We start from the raw sequence: 22,227 nt of genomic DNA, 5'->3' as shown, positions 1-22,227 counted from the left end.
CAAACTTCTAGATTGTTCAGACCTGACATTAAGATCCAGGTTTTGTTTCTTGCCAATGTACAAAACTAGAATTCCAGATCCAACTTTGAACCAGTCCTGTAATTATAGTTTAGATAAAGCACGTTTTGAGATCAGCGTTCAGCAAATACTCACACACGATTTAACTTTTCATTGGGAATTTTGGGAAGTTTCAGGTTATTCATCCCACTCCTCGTGCATGCAATTAATTTTTCTTGCTAAATCTATTGGCTCCTCCTGCCCTGAAGATGATCTAAAAATTATATTTGACAGTTTACCTTTCACAAATACATGCCAGCTCATATTTATTCATTTTGGCATAGTCTACTAAACTCAAACTATCAATAATTCTCACACTCCTGTCTGAATGAACCTTGAGGTTTAAGCATTCGAATGCATTATTTACATGTAAAGACATTCTAACAGAGAAAATTAATTTCTTTACCTTCACTAGAAATTTCCTTCCAAGGATTTGGTGGGTACATAAATGCTGCATTTTGAATCTGGTCATTTATATCCTCATCTTCATTAAATGGGAATGTACCACTAAGGCTCACATAGACGATAACTCCTACCGACCACATGTCTAGAGAGCGGTTGTAACCTTTACTCCTGAGCACTTCAGGGGCAAGATAGGCAGGTGTCCCCACCACAGAGCGCCTGAAAGATTTTTCACCAATGATACGCGCAAAGCCAAAGTCACACAGCTTCACCTGCAAAAGGAATATATTTCAAATGGAGAAATCTCTGCTTGATCTCCAAAGCATGCTACTACCCAAGACCAGAGTGGTACTTGATACTGGTTTTGCGATCATTTAAACATTGTATGCACTAAAACACAGACAAAACATTACCCTAAGGCAGTCAGTTAAGGTTTTACGTTGCTGTTTTTGCAGAGAGTGGATCAACCATGCTTCACACTGAGCCCTGAACTGTTCTTGTACAGGTCTGAGGCACACAGCCACAAGTGTGCAAATACGGACAAAAAACTTGGTGCCAAACACAGGTCATTTTCATGAGGCAAACCCACACCCTCACAAGGCACAGAACCGAAATTTTAAAAAGTACATGAATCCTAGACAGACCATGTTGTTCTTAATCATATTCCTGAAGCTGGAGGCTTCAGCTACACATGAATGAAACGGATAGTTTTAGCTAGAATTCAGACCCAGTCTGCTCTGGGCAGAGCAGTCCGATAATCATCCAGGTAAAAGGCATCAACAGCTAGTGTCTGCACTGATGCTCTAATCTTCATGGTTCTGGGTTTGTTCCTTAACTTGAACGCAGCAGATGCTTGTACTTAAAAAAGGATCCAGATCAAGTCCAACACTAACCCCAAGTTAATAAGCCCTCCTCACGGTATAAGAGCAGTGCACTAAAGGCATACAAGTGACTCTCCAAAAGTCCACTCTACTTTTCATCAATGTCACAGGAATGGAAGCAATTCCATTATTTTAATTTCTGTATATCCTCCACAAAATCCATGCTATCCAAGGTATCTAAAGTAATAGCTGACTGGGGTAAGTGTTGACAGTACATAAATACTAGTATCACTGAACAGCGTTTCCCTTACAGAAATAGCTATTTAGTTTATATTACAGCAAAATATCACACATACTGATGATGAAGATCCCTGAGCAAGACCAGTGACAAATGAGCCAGTCCCTTTTCACTACAGCTTACAAGCGAGACAGACAAAAACAAGCAGGAGAAGGAGATATATGACAGGGAAGAAATTGTTTCCCAGGGGCAAACAGCACTGGAACAGGAACAAGGACTGGTCATGAAACTTCTAGCCTTGTGCATTTTCCACTGGGCTATTCTCACTGATCCAGACTACCAATTTCTATGCAATCTTCACAAGCATAAAATAGAAACAGTCTGCACAGCCTTTTGCTAAGTGCTGGCAGTAGTTGTACTTCTCAGGCTCCTTGGAATAAAGAATGCTGGTGTACAGCGCTGTTGTGAGACATGTTCCAGGTCTGCGGGGAAAGAAACTGAAACAGGCCACTGAGCATAAAGCTAGGCTGAGAGTTGGAAGGAGAAAAAAAAAGAAGACAACTATAATACATGTAGTTCAAGTAATTCTAGACTATGTCAGTTGAACAATCCCACAAGGGGTCACCTTTTAAGCTGCAATACCTATATTTCTTTTTTAAAAGAATAATGAGAAGTGATGGAAGAAGTATTTTTTTAATCTTCACTCACCTGGGGGAATGGCTCTGCTGATGCTAGTAGTACATTTTCCGGTTTTAAATCACAGTGCACAATATTCTTGAAGTGTAAATTCCTCAAAGCAACAAGTATCTACAGAAATGAAAGAGCATATTCAGAACTATTCAAGTGGAACAAAAAAGTGTCAAAAGCCATGCGCACTAAGCAATACAGTAATTTGTTTCAACACAGCCTTCAATAATTAACCCAGATATACTGTGCAAGTACTACTTTTCCCCGGCATATCAAGACTTGGAACTGAGGGGTTTGTTTTTTTCTTTTTTTTCCCCCTCCTCCCTCTAGGTCTTTTGAATCCTTACTGTTTTGATATGCATCTTTGGATGTCCATAATGTTACATCTTGGGAAAGAAGGGCAAAAAAACCTAACGTAATTAACATTCAAGATTATTTCCATGTTTGTTCAACTTTCATTAGACATGCAGTCCTCTGTGCTCTCTCTTTTAGATAAGAATATAGAAAACCCCTTCTCCAAACTCCATTCTCGCATAATCACAAAAGTAGCCTTTCCTCTTAAAGAAGGGAGACCGAATGCCAACCTGAGTGACCATGAACTTAGTTATTCGTTCTGGAAGTCGACTTTTCTCGCTGGAAAGAATCATCTCTAGCATATCCCCATGAAGCTTTTCCATCACAACAAAGACCCGTTCTGGGGTTTCAAACATACATTCCAGGTTCACAATCCCAGGGTGGTGCAAATTCTAAAATAAAGTAGTGTAGGTATATCACTAAAACAAAACAGTGTGAAATATCCCAAATTACACAAAAACGTTGTACCTCAAATCAAAAAGCAGTTAAGTGGAGAGTTAGAGATGAAAAAACAGAATGGCTGAGGCTTGAAAAATGAACATCAACCCATGAAACATGTCCATTAACACTACTAAGACTAATTTGTTTTAACACAGTTATCCAGAAAGATTACATTTACAGTTGATACACTCAGTAGCTTGAGTACATAACATGGAAGAATAACACTCAGATTGAGAAGCCAGTAGTGGAAGACAGCCCAAAATAATAGTTTCCTGCTACCTGAAGGACAGCATGGACCTAAAGTACCTGTCTTCAGTGGATCCCCTATAGGGGGCAAATACCACTCCCAAGTTAGCAATTCCAGCAAATACTCCAAAATTCCTGCTCTTCTAAGATTCCCTCTTACAAAAAGATTCAGAAATCACATACACAGATTTAGAAACCAATTCAGAGCACTTACACACATTACAAAATCTTATTAATGGCCTGAGACAAACTCCAATGTGATCCAAAAGTACTTTTGTACCTGGAGAATGGCTACTTCATTACGAAGCTGACTTTCTTGTTTAGTTGGAAATCTCATCTTGTCAATGACTTTGATAGCCACATCTCTTCCAGTCTTCCTGTGTTTTCCTAAACAGAAAGTCAGTGTCAGCCATCAAGAAGCAATTCATAGCTATAAATTATTACAGCAGAAATTCCTTTCTGGGGAAACAATTATATTTGGTACAAAAGTACAATATTACTATATTTGTATTTAAAATGGCAACTGGTATGAGTAACAAGTAGTGATCAGCCTCAACAGAAGGGCTGGAGATAAATTTAAACCAGTTACTACTCTGCTGTCAGGTATGCACATCGACATTAGATGTATTAGGTGAAGTTTTGGTTTGTGCAAGGGACTTGCACTTCAAGTAATGCCTAATCCCACAGAATATTGCCTCTCCTGTAAAAAAAAAAACCAACCCACCAACCAAAAACAAACCCAAACAAAATAAAAAAAACACCCAAACAAAACTATTCAAGACAAATGTTAAGAAATATTTACAAGTCTTCTCCAGTGGTTTTATACTTTTATGGGCTTCACATGCGCAGGAAATTACATCTAACACACTAAGGGAATATGGAGGTAATTGTGTGCTATGAAGAACAACATGGTAACACCCAGGAGACAGTCTAAGATTGTGGTAAGAAACACACGTGTGCTTTTAGCACCAAATACTCTTCCTTGCTGCAACGTGCATCAGCTAAATGAGAAGCATTCAGCAATACACGGACAGGATGTTTCAGGGGCTGTGTGAGTAGCTGTAAACGCTTACCCAGCTTCTCCACAACTGCTAAACTGAGTTCTATCACATTCACATCAGAGAGGTTAGTGGGATCACACACCACAAGACTTTGATAACCTAAGACATTTAATACGAAACTAATATAGAACAGTAAGTCTGCACCAAAGAAAAAGTCATCACTACTTGTTCAGTAAAGGATTTGGAAGCCTTTTTAGGAAAAGGGATGACACACACAGCTACGGTGCAAGCGGCACAGAGGACTCTACTGGCACTGCTACGGGGAGCCCAGCTATACCTCGCTAACCACCCAGCAAGGCTTCAGCTGCTGCTCTGCAGTCAGTACTGGTGGCCAGGGCTTGGGCAGGGCATAGGAATTGCTCCAAAGGCTGCTGTGCCAAGCAGCTAACACACCTGCCTCAAACACCATCAAGAATAAAGGGTCAAAACCAGGCTTATCTCCACCAGACAAAGTAATGCAGTTAGTGGAGACATCACTCAAGGTCCAAAAGAGTTTGCAAGGTTACCAAATAGAACTAACAGTTGGAGAGCAAAAAATAAATTTTAAAAAAAGATTACATTAGTCCTAAGGAAAGCATACACTGTATAATGGACAGTCACAGACAACAGCATAAAGCCGGAAGTCTTGAAAGTGAAATAGATCCGGGGAGTTTTGTCATTTTGTCGGTAACAGATCAGCAATTTTTAGGCAAAATATTAGAAATCACAGCCGCCAGCTATAATTTAAATAAAACCCTAGATTCAGGGACAGTGACTCTGGCTCCACAAGACATGATATTATGTTGAAATGTAGCAGAAATACCATCAATTACAAACTAGATGCAAAACCCAGAAGACAAATGCAAGGTTGCAAGAGAAGGTAAAGCAAAACCACCGAACTAGCAAAACATTTAGCTATAGAAGCTAGATTAGAGCTAAAAATTGAACATGAAGAAAGATTAACAGAAAAGCAGCTTGAAAATTCCTTTTCTTAAGAAGACACAATCAACCAGGTTTCAGGGCAAGTTTTAGATCAGTAGGAAACTGTCAAGAATAGTTTTTTCCTGTCTCCATTTTTGAGACCCTTCAAAACTAACCAAAACAGGAAAAACAAAGGGAAACTCTTCTCACTGAAAGAAACCTAAGTTGCATATCAGTGTCCTAAAACTTCTTGATTTACAGTTTGTAAATGTTGGTCCAGAATGGCGGGGGCGGGGAGGGAACACCCAAACCTCACAATATAAGCAACTTAATTTAACCTTTATTTGTTTAAATAAAAGGGTTTGTTACCATTATTTCAGTAAGCCTACTTGGGTGGGGAGAAGCCAACATTACAGGTTACCAGATCTAGTCTCCCCAAACACCAGCAATAATTCAGCAGTGTGCAGAGCCAGCAACAGCATATTCTTTTGTATTCTCTTTTCTTGCTCTTTCAGCTTGCGATTTTATCTTAAGAAACTGAGTGTGGATACCCTATATATTTTAAGGCATCTTTAACTGAAAAGATTTAATATAATAAAAGCCTCTTATAAGCATTTATAAGCATTGAATCATTAAAAATACCAAGCTGAGATTTATCTAAATGGCAATTTAGGAGAGTATATATAGAAATAAAATTAACACATTAAACGACGGTCTGCATTTGTGCACACTCTGTTCATAAGAAAGGGAGCATACTTTGAGTCACACTATGCTTCAGGGAATACAGAGGGGAAAAAATAAATTTCTCTCAAGAGTGATGTGAAACCAGACCAACAAACTGCATTTCCATCAAGCAGTTCAGAAGTAAGAGAAGAGTATTGTACTACACAACAGGCACACAGAAAAATCATAGCCAAAATACCTCCTGCCTAGGAGGACAACAGTTACCACTTTTAAATCATTAGTTATGACTTTTTCTTTCTTCCCAGATTTATGGTATGTGGTTTTCTCAATACTTGAGATAGAGCACACAGGATTAAAAAAAGAGAGAGAGAAAAACAAGAGTTCATGTGATACATTTCTAGTGTTTCTTCTTTTTGTGATTACATACTATAAACAAGTTATATGTTGCAAATGAAGTTTTTAAAAAATAAGTGATAAAACTACATTTGAAACCCAAAACTGAGACCTCTTGACAAAGAATTCCTCCCTTTAGTCCTGCTGTCAGAAATTTGTAGCGAAACTGTTTGCATAACATGTGTCAATAATATGTTTGCACAAATACTATCAAAGCATAAACTAAACCATGTATTTTTTTTAATTCATTTTGGCCACATCTCTCAGATGCCATTAAAAGCAGGTAAAACTGACAGCCTTCTTAAATACATGACTTCTAATACTGTATAATACAGACAACAGTGTTAGACTCTGCAATTAAAAAAAAAAAACCATTAACCAAGGGCAAATTCAGACTAGAGATTGCTTTGTATTTAACTGTGGTCAAAATGCAATGCATATTCTAAACTGCTTTTGATGCCAATGCAAAACTCTAAATGCAAAAAATTAATTGTAAGAAAAACTGCAGAGAGACACCGCAGAGTAATCCAAACAAAAACCTTCAACAAAATAAAACTTCACCTAGACATTCTGGATACAGCTAAGCAAATTTGAAAAGGCTAATCATATCAGACAGGCATTCTACCTTAATAAATGCAGAATGGAATCTAATGTAATTTACCTCCATATACAATACCAAACTGACCAGAACCCAGCACTTCATCAGCAAATATCTGGTACACAGAGCTGATATCCTAATGCATTAAAAAAAAAATAAAATACAAATATCAGGAGTAATCAAAACATTAATGAACATATTAGTACTGGCTAAGTTGTATTTACATTTGACATTAATCAAACTCTGTAAAGGGTGCCATCATTACCCTGAACAGAGTGGGAAAACACAACAAACTTCCTGAAATGCTTTCACTTTGCTGCACTGTAAGCAGGGACACACATTCATACAAATTAACAGCTGTGCCAGGTAAGTAGATTACTTCCTGGATGTAACACAGGCTTCTTTGGGTACAATACCCTGGTGGTGTTTTCTCATCCAGACACTGTTACTACCAGTTACTTTGTAATATCCAGGTAAACAAGCACCATTATTATATAATGCATATGACTCACCACATTCTCCTGGACCTGGCAGTTTGAAACAGAGATGCTTAGAGATAACTCTTCTGCAATAAAGAAGATACAACTGAGTAAGTAAATAGAAAGGGCAGGCTTTTTCGGGGGGGGAAGGGGGGGGGGGGAGGGACAAACCAAAAGATCTTTATTCTAACCCAGACATGGTGAAACTATTTTTATTGATGTTCTGCAGAAACATCATACCCTGGAACTCAAATATCACAGATTGATTATATAAACAACCCTGGGAGTTTTGCTGGGATTATTTGTCTATTTTTGTCAGAACACTGATTACAAAAATAGTAGAACAGTACAAGTGTGTACACAATAGAGAGCTGGAGACCCAAATGAAATAGTAATGTGGCAATTGTATCATTAAACTAGTAAGAATTTTTGGTAGTAACATAGAAAAATACAGGGAAGAGGACCAGGTAGATCGCTTACAGTCAAATGAATGTGGTTACTAATTTTCTGTAGCATCAAGATACACAGAATTAATGCATAAGAGAAGGAAACAAATCAAGCAAAGCAAGTAACAGAAAACCTGATAATTAAAAAGGCAATAAAACCCATAATATAATCTTTTTTTCATGGAGAAACTACAGAAGCATATCAATCTTTGGAATATAAGAGCACACCTAGGAAGTGTAATTTGCAAGTAAAAGCACCAGATAAAGATACAGAATTCTTCAGCCTGCAGCAGATGTCGACACAAAGTTTTCATTCCAGGAATAACATTATGATGCACGGACAAGAAGAGATACATCAAGAAAGGCAGAAAACACCCTCTTCCTATGACTTCCAAGACAGAGGTGAAGCGTCTCAGACAAAAAAAAAAGGTAGACCAATAAACCTACAAGTGGACAGAAGATACACTATAGATTTACTACCACCTTGAAAAGAGCCTTTATCAACCTAAGAAGAGTGTTGAGATTTCAGAGAACAAATAAAATGTCCATATCTGATTTTTGCCACCTGTTCATTTATCTCAAAGCAAGAATTTGCAGACTTAAGATAGCAACAAATACTAGTTCTCAAAGACGCTCTGAATACTGCATGTGAAATATGAACTGGAATTACAGCCTTGCATATGTCTACTGATTATTGACTATAGTCAAGGCTGTATTGGAAGAGCAGTAGAGAATGCAAAGAAAACCAACAAAGCAAGCAGACAAAAAAGTTACCAAGATCAACACAAACTGCAGCAAGATTGAAACAAGGTAACTAGAAAGTGAAGATACAGTTTTTGAAACTGTTGAAAGAGAACACACTGAACCCTTTTCCACAGATGGCTATAGAATACAAAATATCTGGTAAACAGAGATTGACTTACTCCGTCCAAATAAACACATTATTCTCGTGTCTGAAATGTGTAAGAATACAGGCTGAAAATTTGTCACTTCTGAAGAAGTCAGTAATGCAAGGATTCAATATGTAATCTACACCAGGTAACATCTTACTAATCTTCTCTTTCTCATTTCAGCTCAGAAACATCCCACAAAGTAACATCCCACCCCAACCACCAGGTACAAGGTCAGAAAGGACTCTTTCCCATGGGTCAGGCTGGAAAAGCATCCTCATTTCTAGCTACTTTCTGGCTCGAATGTGCTATAAAACAGACTAGCTAGTGTCTTGTGCACATTTTGACACCACAAATTCCCTGCTCCTACAAGTATTTCAAATACCTGCTACGCCTCCCTCCTCTTTTAGTCTTTTCATTTCAAAGAACATATTTGAAGCTTCTGGGGGTTTGGGGTTTTTTAAGTTGAGTTTTTTTCTAATTTTCTTATTTTTCTAATTTTTTCTAATTTTCTTAAAGGCTCTTGGGATACATTTCATGGCTTACAGTGTGTAGGAAGGAGAGGGGTGAATGGACTTTTTGTGGGCTTTTTAGAGTTTAAAAACCAAGGTAAGTTGTCTAACAATATATGAATGTCACTCCACAACTCATGGCAGTTTCTTGTACTCCTACATTGCAAAACATGCTAAAATATTTCCTCTCTGTATCTACCCATGCAGCTCTATTCCCTACCACTGTCAAATTTTAATATAAAATTATTTCTATCTGAAAAAAATATTGATTTTGGAAAAAATAACTGTCCTTGCAAGTCTCTCAGCAACAGTAAACCTTTGGTTTTAGAAAACAAGAGCAGCTTCATTACATACATATATAAAATATTTATTTTTGGAACCAAGAATTTCACATTGAAAGTGGCGTTTTACATATGTATAAGGCCAGTTATGAGGTAGCATCTTACAGGTATCTTTCTTCACTGTAATTAAATACAGATACCAGTACTGGCATTTCATAGTTTACCAATTCAGACCATGGTTGCATTTTCAGAAAGTGCCTCTACCTTGGACTAGTATTTACATGTTCATAACTGTTGCTGATGCAGAGTAGCCAATATCAGAGACAGATAAACTAATCTTGGAATCTCCTGCAAAAGAAAGATTCACTAAGAGAAGATCAAGGAGTAGCTGGAACATGAAGGGAAACTAAAGAATGAAAGCATGATTTTCAGTACAGAATGTGAATGAATGCCACTGCAAGGCACAAGGAGATGTCTGAAGAGAAAGCACACACTATGTAGTTTAGTGGAGCCTTGATAGTGAATATGATCCTATGCCAAAGAAAGGGAGGACAGGTGCATAAAAAGAATAGGGCACTTTTTATTACTGCCCACAGCTCAGCAAAAGTACTGGCAGTATTTACATTGCATCACTAACTCCTTTTCTTTTCCTTAGCTACTGACATCTGACAGATTTAAAAAGAGTTGATAACATCAAAAAGCGTCAGAATTTATATATGTATACTCTGAAAGAACTAATCTGTAGATGTATTTTTAATTATATTAGAAATATCTAAACTACAGTCCCTTTTTACATCCAGCAACTATGTGTAAGTTCTTAATGCTCCTACAGTAAAGCTCTGCAATATGCATTCACACTGTAAATCTGACTCTTAACTGCTACCTCCTGCTACAACAGATCAAAGTATTTGCCCACCCTCCACAAACCTGTGTGCGACTTTTTAGAGACTTGTGGAAAATTACGGATCCAATTCAGCAGAGAATAGACAGACAATACTTCACCCTAAACAAGCACTTTTCTAAAAGGTATCTCTACTATTAACAGCTTCAGAATATGAACAACAGTGCCTTGTCTGCCTGCTTACTGTGATCTTTTCCTTGTCCTGCAGCAGTGCAAACGCTAGCTTGAGGGGTGACTGGCATCAAAGCCTGACGAATGGCCTTCTCCCAGCCCTGAGCTACGTCAAGTCCAACTCCGGTGGCAGCAAGAACAGGACTGTGAAGACTGCTGCCATTGTTTTCGCCAACAAAGTACACCATCGTATCAGTGATGATCTCAAAACAGTATGGGTTGCTGCCCTGCACCACGTTTGAAAAATCTCGAGGCTGAGTCACCTGGAGAATTTCTGAAAGTGGAATCTCCTGAAGAAAAATATTGAAGATTAAAAAATGAAAACGCACATAATATTTTCATATACTGATATTCAAAACTTAGTGTTTGCAAAGAAATCAAAGCAAATATATCAAAATACCAAAGCCAAAATACCAAGCTTCATAACTAATGTCAAACTGCAAATGACCATTGCCCACCCACAGTATTTTTAATTCTTCTATACAAGCCTAGAAAGACTTCCAGCCCCACCACAGTTCTCTCTATATGACTACTATTCTCTACTCAGACAAACCACATTTCTATCCAGTATGAGACACACCCGCACCACATACAAATAAAGCACAACTATAGAATGACCATTTTCCCCCTGTAGTTTATCTTAGGGAACATGACAGGGGAAAAACATAAAACAAGACAACATTAAGAGGAGATGTGGTTATATAAGCTAGTCAATAAGCACTGCTTCACGTCTCTGAATTGTTTTGGGTAAAGATTCTCTTTCATACAGATATTAACCATTTCTACTGACTTGATAAGTTTAAGATCATGGCACGAGCAGTACTAGAGAACAGATCTGACGGAAGAAATGGTTGCAAGTTCACACTAGCTGAAGGAGGACATTCCACATACATGGGAAGGAATACAGGTGCAACGTCACTTGCAAGAGTAGTGAACAAGCAGGTGAACACTGGGCTGGCATTAGGGGGATAAGAGACAGTAGAGATTAAGATGAAGAGCAAATAAATGTAAAGGCAACAACTATGAATGATTCTAACAGCAAAGACAAATAACCTGAGATTTAAGCAGTTAAAAAAGGGGGAGCGAAGGGGCAAGTCAAAGGACTAAAAGCAGTGACATAACAGAGCAACAAGCAAGGAACATATTTTACCAGCTGTGTTTTGAATGTACAGGGCAATACAAGTGTCAGGGAGGTCTGAGAAGAAGAGACTGCATTGGTCAAAATAGGGATGAAAAGGATCTGGGCAAGTTTAGCTGGGTGTACAGAGAAAAGGCTTGATCTTAGAGACGTTATAAAGGAAGAAGCTGCAAGATTTGGACCCCCACCTAAAGGTGTAAGACAAGAAAGGGAAAAAATCCTGTTTATACATTCAAACACATTTTCTGACTATTCCACCATTGAACATATTACTATATTAACAATATACAAAACTTATCGCTAAGTTTCATTTATATAACACCAGGCTGCACAGTAAATTTTCCACTAAATCTTCCTCACAACTTTCAGTTGTATATTTGGAAATAATGTAATTTTAGGAACCTCGAAATGAAGTACATAAACATGCAAACCTTCAGAACACAAAAATCTTAGCCATCATGAAACTGGCGGCCAAACAAATTCTTCAGTATTAGTGAAGAGAGCTTAATATGCTAGGCAATTCAGGAGAACTCTATCTGTAAAATGTAAGGAGCGAGATAGTCAAGAGGATTAAAACAGGAGCTGCAAGCAACTTCTCAGAGTTAGCCTTGGTCCTTCTCACTTACAAGCTTTGACCAACAATTAACCTGTCCCAGTTTTGATTAAAAAAGGTGGGGAAATGGAGATAATACTCATATTGCTCACAAGTAGATTTCAGATCTGTAAAGCACTGAGTAAATCAAGTGCAACATAATTATTACTCATCATTAATTACCTTGTAATATTTTGTTCCAGATTCATTTTGAAATAGCGTGAGGCATTTGCTGTCCAGTCTCCAATAATGTCTTTTTCTCTACAAAATGCACAGTACAAATAACATAAGGAATAAATCACTGGTGTGACTTTTGTTGTCTGTTTATTTAAATGAGAAATGCTTGAAATGACTAAGATAATCAACTAATGTTAATCTACGGTTGCATCTTACACTAGATACATGAAAATATAAACTTTGGGAATAAATATTTTTCTAAACTCATGAGGAGGCTCATAAAATATTTCCACAAACCAGAATAAAAGTATTACCTACCTCACAGTAATAGCAGTGGCAACAGCCGTTATCTTGTACAGGAAAAACACACAGGTTTCACTCCAGGTGCATGTGCTCACAAAACCTGAATTATTTTATTTTAGTAACAATTGTGGGAGTCATGCTTTCTCCCTCACACAAACATTGCAAGGTTCAAGGACTGAGCAGGCCTAACAAGTCCTTAATTATTTTGTCAACACAGAATTCTAGAAGGTCAAAAGTGAGCAGTGCAAGATAGATTATGAGATTCAAGTGGACAAAATATCTTGGGGAAAAAAAGGGAAAATAAAAATCAAGACAGACAAATAGTCTTTTTCTGGAAGCCTCCAACAGTGAGAAATATCGTCTCCACCAAAAACTAATATGAATAAGCTGTTGCGCGTAACTGTCTTGTAATTTTAAGCAGAGGAATATTCCTCAAACAAAGAAGCTTTTAGAAAGCTAATACAGCCATATGAATCTCTTACTTTGCCTGCACCATGCTCATATAGCTAGAAACCCATTTTCATTTTTCTATGACAGAAAACCAAGACCCTTAACTCTAGCCTTGGATGACACTAGTTTGAAACATAATACAGCAGATCTTAAATCAGCTGAATTATGGGGAAACCAAGACTACCTGTAGGAGTTAGGCAAAGAAAGCTAGGACATGAATGGATTTAACTAAACTGAATTCCCAGCCAGCACTGAATGGAAACTGCGTGAAAGTATAAGGGTGAACCTGTCCTTTGGACGTATATGCTCTTTATTAAATCATGAATCAGGGAATACTTCAGAGCGGGGGCGTGGAATTAAGAAACAGGTTGGTAACTCACTCAGGGATTCAAAATCTGCCCATATCGTGTTCTGAGAAAGTATGATCTCAGAGTGAGGAAAATAAATGAAATGTTAAAATTAACCTCTCTGGAAATGACAGAAAGCCCAAGTTGTTTCAGGAATAGGAAACAGCTTGACACTGCTGAGAGCAGAGCAGTCAAGGGAAAGAGCCAATGGTCTCTTCTCATTAGGAAGCCTTATGAGATCTCTTGCTTGGCTGAAGGTATCTTGCTTTGGGGCAGAATATTGCATTTCATTTGAATGGCCTTTTTTGGTAGATGTCATCTAGGTAGCAGCCAGACTGACAGATTAAAAAAAAAATCCAACTAAGGTAAGGTATACAATCTGACCACTGTTCTATGAGAAGGTCCAAAAAAGCCCATGGAAAGATGTACTGGCTGTACTGAAGGATTAAATCAGAGCCAGATACCAGGTCTGCCCTGAACACTGCTAGAACTATTCATCTTCATCTACTACCTGGCCTTAGTTTTTCCATAGCCAGCTGATGATCCAGAATTGTATCTCTTAAGTAGCCTTGGCTGGCATCTCATCTGAAATATGCTAGATACTTATTTTTGGTTTGTGATAAATACATCTAGATATTACATAACTATACATTAAAGAAATGTTTTGTAAGGCAGTTTGACAGACCACTTACAGTGGTCTGTTTAGTTGACAATCACAAAAAGTAAAAATACTACAGTAACCTGAGCTGAACAGTATCAGCCCTCAGCTTGATTTCAACAGAACTTAAATAACTTTCTTTCTCTAAATTCCTGAATTCCCCTTCAGACTCCTGTGTAGCGACAAAGAATGCAAAATTATTTATGCTGCTTTTCATGAACAGTCTTATTATGACTCTGTGCGTCACAAGACCTGGGAACTTCTTGATTTCATCCTTTTCATTCATCTACCAAAAGACAAGGGGATTCACTCCCTCCCACCAGGCAACTCTATGTAACTCAGTTATTCTTCCTTATCTTCCTCCTCAATACACAAAACCAAGGTGCTTGCCTAAGAATGTTCAATTAAGAGATTATTGTTGGTAACACTGGAAACAAACACAGGGTTTTTTTGGACGATGCTTGCATACCCAAGGCCATACAGTCAGGACACAACACTCTATTCCACTGACATCAAGAGGAAGAGTGAGCTCAGGGGTGGGGCATGGTGTTCAGTAATGCTTACATTTAAATAGACTGAACTGCTACAGGAATGAAGGGCTCCCATATCTACACAAATATTTACAAACACCTAGATCAGCAGAATAAGTGTGTCAATTTACTCATCATTTTATGGCGATTTCCACCTTTTTAGGTAATTTAATAAACACAATGACACAGATATTTAGTTCAACTGCTAAACAGAAAGACAACAAACTTATTATTTCAAATAATTATCTCAGAAAAGCTGAAATCTTAAACACAAAATTCATCTGAGACAATTTCAAGATTCTTCTTCCTCTTAAAAGGGAGAAGAAAAAGTACTCTGGAATAATTACATGAAGAATTTTGAATAAACTACCATTTCTCCTTTACATCAGATTTCTTTACAATTAACATAAATGTTAGGTTCTTTCAAATGATCCTGTAAATCTGAATATCTAAATAAGAGAAATAAAATACAGTGGTTTAGAGAAATAATTCAAATTAATGTAGGAAGAAACTGAAATCACTGACCAGATTGTCTCTACTAGTATAGTGGACCATCCATCCTTCCTTCACCATTGTACTGCTCTTCCTCTTTGTGTGCTTGATTGACTGTACAACTCGCATGAGAGGAATATTATTGCTTGTTGAAGGACTTAAAAAAAAGATAGAACAGTTAATATTTAACAAGTTAAAACACAACAGTACTGCAGTCATACTGGTACTACACGTTTAGCCCATCATTTTCAGGAACAGGCACCTTTTCTTCCCACATAATGTATCTGAGCTCCCCTTACCCCTCCTAGTGCAGGTACTGCAGTATTTCAATTACTCTATGGAACACAGAAGAAACACACTGGGATGAGGATACCTACAGAAATAATTCTCTCTCAAAACAATTAGCTGAGACTGCTAGCCTTAATCCAGCATAAAATTGTAATTAACATCAGCACTGCTATTATTTTCTCTTGTCTGTGTAAGCTGACTGTGCGACTTCTTCATATTGTTATTACACTAATAAAGGTCCCTAACTAAGCATACTTTCAATTTATGAAAATATAAACGGGGTGTGTTAATTCAAATCACAGCTGCACTAGGAAATTTTATTAATGCTCAGAGATATTAACTGTCCTGCAGACAAAGATTTGACAATGTCTAACATTCTGACAGTCACCAGTTAGACGTACAGGTTTTAGTAGCGCTGAAGACAGAATGAACCACTAAGTTGCCTGCTTAACACCAGAACTTCTACACCTGGCACTAACAGAAATGTTTGCAAACATACAAAATCACATGGCAGATTCAAAACCAAAAATGTAAGGATGCTTTAACACGGCACAGTTACACTGTATAACTGGCTGCCACAGTATGCTGTACATGCCAAAAAAAACCCTTTAATTGCTTCAAATGCAATTAGAAATAAATGGAAAAATCCTACCTAGAGGTGGAACACAAAAGAGATGCTACACCCAACTCAGGAAGTCCTTGAGCTATAAATCACTGAAAGTTGAGATGTGACTATACGCTCTCCCTCACATATTTGCTATTAAGCACTAAGCTAAAATAACCCCTGGTTTGACCCGATAAAACTGCTCTCACATTATTAAGAATGACTTAAGAAAATCAGGATGACACTATTCAGAATAACATTGACAGTAAAAAGTCTAAACTTGATTAAAGGAACTATGTTATCAGCTAGAATACTTCCGAAAAAATCACTTCAAGTTACATAAATCAAATTTCTGCCTAAAATGTGTATAAACTGTGATATGAACATTAAAATATTTCAAGTAATTCCTCTTAAATCAACACATGTATAACAGTAACTCAATTAGGCTAAAGTCACAGAGATCTTAGTCATGTCTTAGCCGTGTTAAGTTAAGCAATAAATTTTACCATGTTTTGACAATTTGGTTTTATTTCTTTGATAACAGTAACAGCACGGCACTTTTTCCAATCAGAAGAGACTATATTATTTTATTTATGCTTCAGATTTGGTTGTGACAGGAGAACCTTACAAAGCAGTTTCAAGTTACAAAAAACACAAGTGAAAAAACCAACACTTTAAGCAGTAAAACTGGGCTAATCCGAATTGTTTTATTCAAAGTTCTACCCCAAAATATTGAGGAAAGAACATCCAAAGAAATCTACCTTATGACTTACCTGATGGTTTTGACAGCTTCCTCATCTTTGTCTGCATCAAGGTCAGATGGATCCATAAAGAAGATTTTGTCCTCTGGAGGAGAGGGCTCTTCAGCATCGTCTAGACCCCGACTACCATCACTGTTCATTTCACTGCTATCAACTTCCATTGGCATGTCCAAGTCCTGGCCTGGGCTAGCAGGTTCTGGAAACAACACAGGATTCAATATATTATTTCAAACACACAATTTAAAAAAAAAAACAAAAAAAAAAACCACACACCCCACCACACACGACAACAGTAAAACCACAAAAAAAAAATCCACAAAATTTCTTCTTCCGTTCATATTTATGCAAATAAATGTAGAAGTACAATCAGAACATTAAAAAATCCTCACATTTTTGCCAAATGATGCATGGTGTGCTAATGAACATTATCAATTTGTTTTTGCTAAATGCCAAGGCAAGAGAGACCCAACCAAAACAAGACTGTCATTGAAAGAAAGAGTGAAATGCTTAAGGTCTAAACCTAAATCTCATTAAGTAATTCTGTTCCACAAGTAATTAGTACAAAGTAACCTTTTGATAGCTAGAGATGACCCAGAGCATTATTCCTGTGCAAATGAAATTCTCCATCAACAGAAACCCAACTCTGTTCTCACTGCCCTTGTAGCCCGTAATAGCAAAAGTAAGAGACGAAAAGGGGGCTGTGGTATTGCAGTAAAAGAGGAAAGCAAAACAGATCTTATTCACATCTGACTCTCTGCTGGCAGAAGTTTCCAAAAGCTGTACAACTTGCACTGTGGAAAACTAAGAATTAAGACATACAAACACCTTCATCCTGCAGCCTTTTTTTTTTTTTTGTCTGAGTTCAATTTAAGGGTGAGAGAAAGAACAAAAAAATAAATTACTTCTTATGTCCATGGAAGAATTGTCTGGAACTGTAGTTCCCAAACTACACAGTCTAGCACCTTAACATCACCAGGGTGATGAAAGCAGGCTGCAACAACAACATGTTGCACATTATTGTTCATGGCCACCAATCCCGAGACCCAGGCAAGAGCCTTAGAGCTGGAGAAGGCAGGCACGAACAAATGGGATATGCTGTGCAATGGCAACCGACCTACTGGCTAATAGGGCTGCTGCCCAGGTCTCTAAATCAGGTTGTACAGTTTGGTGTGATCTACTTCATGCCATCAGTTTTATTCCCCTCAAAAATACACGTGCCAAGCATCAAGATATTGGGCCCCACAATCACAGAATGGTTGAGGTCAGAGGGGACTTCTGGAGGTCATCTGATCCAACAACCCCTGTAAGGCCATTTCTCCAGCCTGTTCAAGTCCCTCTGACGGCAGCACAACCTTCTGGTGTGTCAGCCAGTCCTCAGCAAGCTTGCTACGGGTATGCTCTCTGCCCCATCATCCAAATCATTAATGAAGATGTTGAACAGGACTGGACCCAGTACTGGCCCCTGGGATACACCACTAGTTACCAGCCTCCAACTACACTTCATGCCACTGATCACTGCCTTCTACGTCCAATCATTCAATGAGCTTTCAATCCACCTCACTGTCTGGCCATCCATCCCATATTTCATCAGCTAACACTGGTCTAAAATTTCTAAGAATAAGACTCTAAACTTTGTCACATACCATTCCTCACCTTCCCCTTTCAACTCTGTAAGGCGTCTTCAGAAAACAGTCCTACTTAACTGAGGTTTCAAAAAAAATTAGAGTAAGGCTTTTTGTTTTGGTGTGGATTTTTCCTTTCTCTTTTACCTCAAACTGCTTGGCTAGCTCTGGCCACTAAAAGTCATGGATATGAGAAAGTCACAAAAAACAGTACTTGCCTTCAGTCATTAACATTTAAAAATATGTATTTAATGGTGAACAATTAGCAGACTGATCACAACAAATGTTTAATTTTTGTACATTGAGAAGGTTTCTTGATTTTTTTGTTCTTCTTGAGCAATCTCACTCAAAGCATACTGTACTTGCCAAGATTGATTAAGTAAAATTAAAGACATCAGAGTATAAGTTTTACAGTGAATCTTTTCAATTGTCAGCGATCTCAGGTGAAAAGTATGGGAAGATAAAACAAAAAGATGCAAAATATTCAAAGATGAGGGAACCAAAAGCTAATGCATCTTTGAAAGTATGTTTCTCATCTTACCTCCATTGAAAATCACCTCTCCGAGACAGTCTTTAGGTACTTTAGATGCACAGCGTTTGTGACAGTTGAATCTGCAGTCTAAAATAAGAGATAAATAAGCCCATGATACCAGAACCTTCTACTCAGACGCTAATGTTCTATCATTCACTACTTCCATTAAAGCTTCAGTTCAGATTCATACATTTGCATGTAACCAAAGACAGCACCAGTGAGGTCATCTCCAGAAGGAAATTAATAATCTTATCCTGATTTTGATTTGCCCCACCACTATGTATTATGTCAGCGCTTCCTCTTCCAGTACAAAACAGCTTTCTACTTCTCTAGCTTTCTCTGTAGTTATTTTTTCCATTATGATGTAATTTTTCCCATCCTCTCATCTGTTCCACACCCTTTTTTCCATTGCTATATGATTTAAATGTCTCAACTTTATCATTTTTCCCCACCTGCTGCCTAAGACTTGCAGCTATCACAGCCTCTAGGATCACACACCTATGTCGCAGAGCAAATATGCTCTGCAGTAAATCCCAAAGTCCAGTCCCCCTATCGCTCAGATTACACATTCAGCTGAACACTGAAGCTCCATTTCTGCCTACTGACACAGGGCAGACAGAATAACACGATGTCCAGATCTGGTTTGATGTGGAGATGGCATCTAACCTGGATATGTGCCATTTCTGCATCTGAGGTATCAGATATAGCCTACTGAACAGCATACAACATCAGTGGTATTAACAGGAATTTCCTTTATTAGCAGCATCGCTGCGATTTTCAATTCTGTATCAACATCATGAATTTCAAAACTCCCTACTGCCCCCACAACTGTTTTCAAACGAATAATTTAGCCTCTTTCTGCTATCCAAGGAAAACACAAAGAACTTTCTTTTTAAGCCCAGACAAGAGAAAAATCATTATCTCCCCATTTTTAGTAGCAGAGAAGCGAAACCCTGGAGAAAAATACAATCCTGTTCAGCTTCTGAGTGCCTACAAGGAAGCACCCTAGAAGGCCAATGAACTGTCCTTTCTACAACAGTATTTTCAGTCCATATTACGGAATATGGTTACTTCACTAGTTTGAAGGGGGCTGGAAGAAAGAGAGACATTTCCAGTCCTACCAGGCAACTAGAAAGACTAAGACTGAGTCAATCCTAATAAATTAAACTACATCCAGAAACATTCTCACGTACTGCAATGCAACTCTCTAGTCTAGTAAACAGAAACATCCCCTAGCATGCTTTTGGCCCACAGTATTAGGACAACCCCAAACAGTCCCCAGGTTTAGTCCCTAAAACAGAGCATCCCATCAGATTGTTCCCAGCAGGCAGTCTGCATACAGCCACCTAGGCTGGGATGCTAAGAAAACTTGCTCATAAGCACTGGTCATTTTGTCCCGGTTGACCTCAGTGTCCAGGAATGTTCCAGGACACATTTAATTTATTACCACAAATATAGCCTTAGCATCCCAAAGATCATCCTCAGAGTCCAAGTAGAAGCCTGGATGAATTCAAGAAATCCAGGGCTCTTACGGGTACTCAGGAACATGGGACTGCTGAAAGACCCCAAGCTTTGAGAATGTGCACAAGGAAGTCGGTGGGAAACCTTAAGAATCTGTAGGAGAAAGCAGTATGAATATATTTTGATTGTTTGATATTAATTCCCAGTATATTAAAAATACGTATAGGATCATACTGCATAAATGAGGGCCTATTAATAGACTTATTTCTGTCCTGTACATATAACATTTCTCTAGGCTTGTTTTCCATACATAAGTGATATTTTTACCCAGTGTCATCCACTATCCTGAAACTGATGTGGTAGCCCCATTTGTTCAACTGGATATACAGTCACAACAACTGTATATGGTCGGCAGCATCTATATGTTAGAACTGCAAAGCATCTCTTTCAGGCTTCATTTTTTATGTATTACATGTATCCAAGAGACACACTGACTGAAAAAAAAATAATAAAAAACAGTTCAGGATGCAGACTTCAAAGAGACTGCAAACACTGCACATTAATAAAACCAGAAATGAAAGATAAAATTACTTTCTTACTTACATGAGACAGCGGTATTTTTAGTCAAAAGAAATAACACCTGTAAGCTTAAAATTTTTTGCTCTCTTCTACTAAAGGAAATTGAAAATGTATTAAGCAACCTCTTTCAAAATATTGACCTTGGTACTCACATTTGACCAACTCACATGAGAGCAATGGAAAGTCCTTTCCATATTAATGTTTATTATTCATCACTACAATTTTCTTTCCTGCAACAAAACTGACGTGTCTGCACTATGCAGCAAAATCAAGAGCCAGAAGATCACAGTGTCATAGTTATGCCCTGGGAACTTCACAAAAGAGTCTGAGAACAGAAGTCACGCATCTTAACATGCAGCTGACGAAGCCTAAGGTAGGTCAGGAAAGGCACCTACCTGTATAAAATTTTTCCAAAAGATAATAACTAATATCCTGTACCAGAATAATATAATGAAAACTTAGAAATTCTTCAGTGATTAGTCTAGAAGACAGACAAAAGGAAGTATTTCCATTTGTATTAATTTAGAATTATCCTTCTAGAATTAAGGTGTTTCCAATCTACATGTGATTAAATCTTATTTTTCAGAAAAATGTTCAGTGCACAGTCTACTAAAATGAAAATGAGGGCTGCTGTAATCCTGTCAAAAATAAAAATACACAATTTTTCAAAAATTATACTGCCCCATTTTGCAGTATACAACCTGCTAGCAATCAAAACATAAGTAGAAAATCAGTTTTAAATACAAGACCTTTACTGAAATTTATCACTGCAGCAGAAAGTTAGATGTTTACCTTTACACTGCATTCCTTGGCGAAAAAGGCCCTTGAGCAGCCGTTTGCAATACTGACATATGGTGGGACGAGTGTAAGAGTGAACAGCAAAGGTGTGTGGAACCTTCACTCTGCAAAGCACCATCTTTTCCATCCAGATGGGACGGCCACTCCAGGAGGGAATCCTCTTACTAGGTTCTGGGCAGCAGCGCTGGAATAAGGAAGGTATACATGATTTGCACCAGAACAGTTCTACCTGGGGAGCAGGGGCTAGTCAGTGGAGCTGGGAGGGAGGTGTTGGCTCGCAACAACCGGATAAGAAAGCAACCTGGGCAAGAAGCTTTAAGAGGACATTCTGAT

General features: G+C 38.0%; 1 protein-coding gene across 3 annotated transcripts in view; it reads right to left on the bottom strand.

Moving 5' to 3' along the window:
* PRKD3 (protein kinase D3) overlaps positions 1 to 22,227 on the bottom strand; it is a 47,695-nt gene that overhangs the window by 4,688 nt on the left and 20,780 nt on the right. For all 3 annotated transcript variants that reach the window (XM_064445856.1, XM_064445855.1, XM_064445857.1), the window contains exons 6-17: positions 21,889 to 22,078; positions 19,066 to 19,143; positions 16,915 to 17,098; positions 15,283 to 15,406; positions 12,476 to 12,553; positions 10,576 to 10,852; positions 7,395 to 7,447; positions 6,946 to 7,018; positions 3,527 to 3,633; positions 2,790 to 2,951; positions 2,227 to 2,325; positions 464 to 731 (exon numbers count right to left, since the gene is read on the bottom strand). In XM_064445856.1, the coding sequence (XP_064301926.1) occupies positions 464 to 731; positions 2,227 to 2,325; positions 2,790 to 2,951; positions 3,527 to 3,633; positions 6,946 to 7,018; positions 7,395 to 7,447; positions 10,576 to 10,852; positions 12,476 to 12,553; positions 15,283 to 15,406; positions 16,915 to 17,098; positions 19,066 to 19,143; positions 21,889 to 22,078 (1,693 nt within the window). The remainder of the gene's footprint in view (positions 1 to 463; positions 732 to 2,226; positions 2,326 to 2,789; positions 2,952 to 3,526; positions 3,634 to 6,945; positions 7,019 to 7,394; positions 7,448 to 10,575; positions 10,853 to 12,475; positions 12,554 to 15,282; positions 15,407 to 16,914; positions 17,099 to 19,065; positions 19,144 to 21,888; positions 22,079 to 22,227) is intronic.

The sequence above is a fragment of the Phalacrocorax carbo genome, chromosome 3 (assembly GCF_963921805.1).
Source record: "Phalacrocorax carbo chromosome 3, bPhaCar2.1, whole genome shotgun sequence".
NCBI lineage: Eukaryota > Metazoa > Chordata > Aves > Suliformes > Phalacrocoracidae > Phalacrocorax > Phalacrocorax carbo.
The sequence above is the reverse complement of the archived record's forward strand: the minus strand, read 5'-3'. Positions and strand labels throughout refer to the sequence as shown.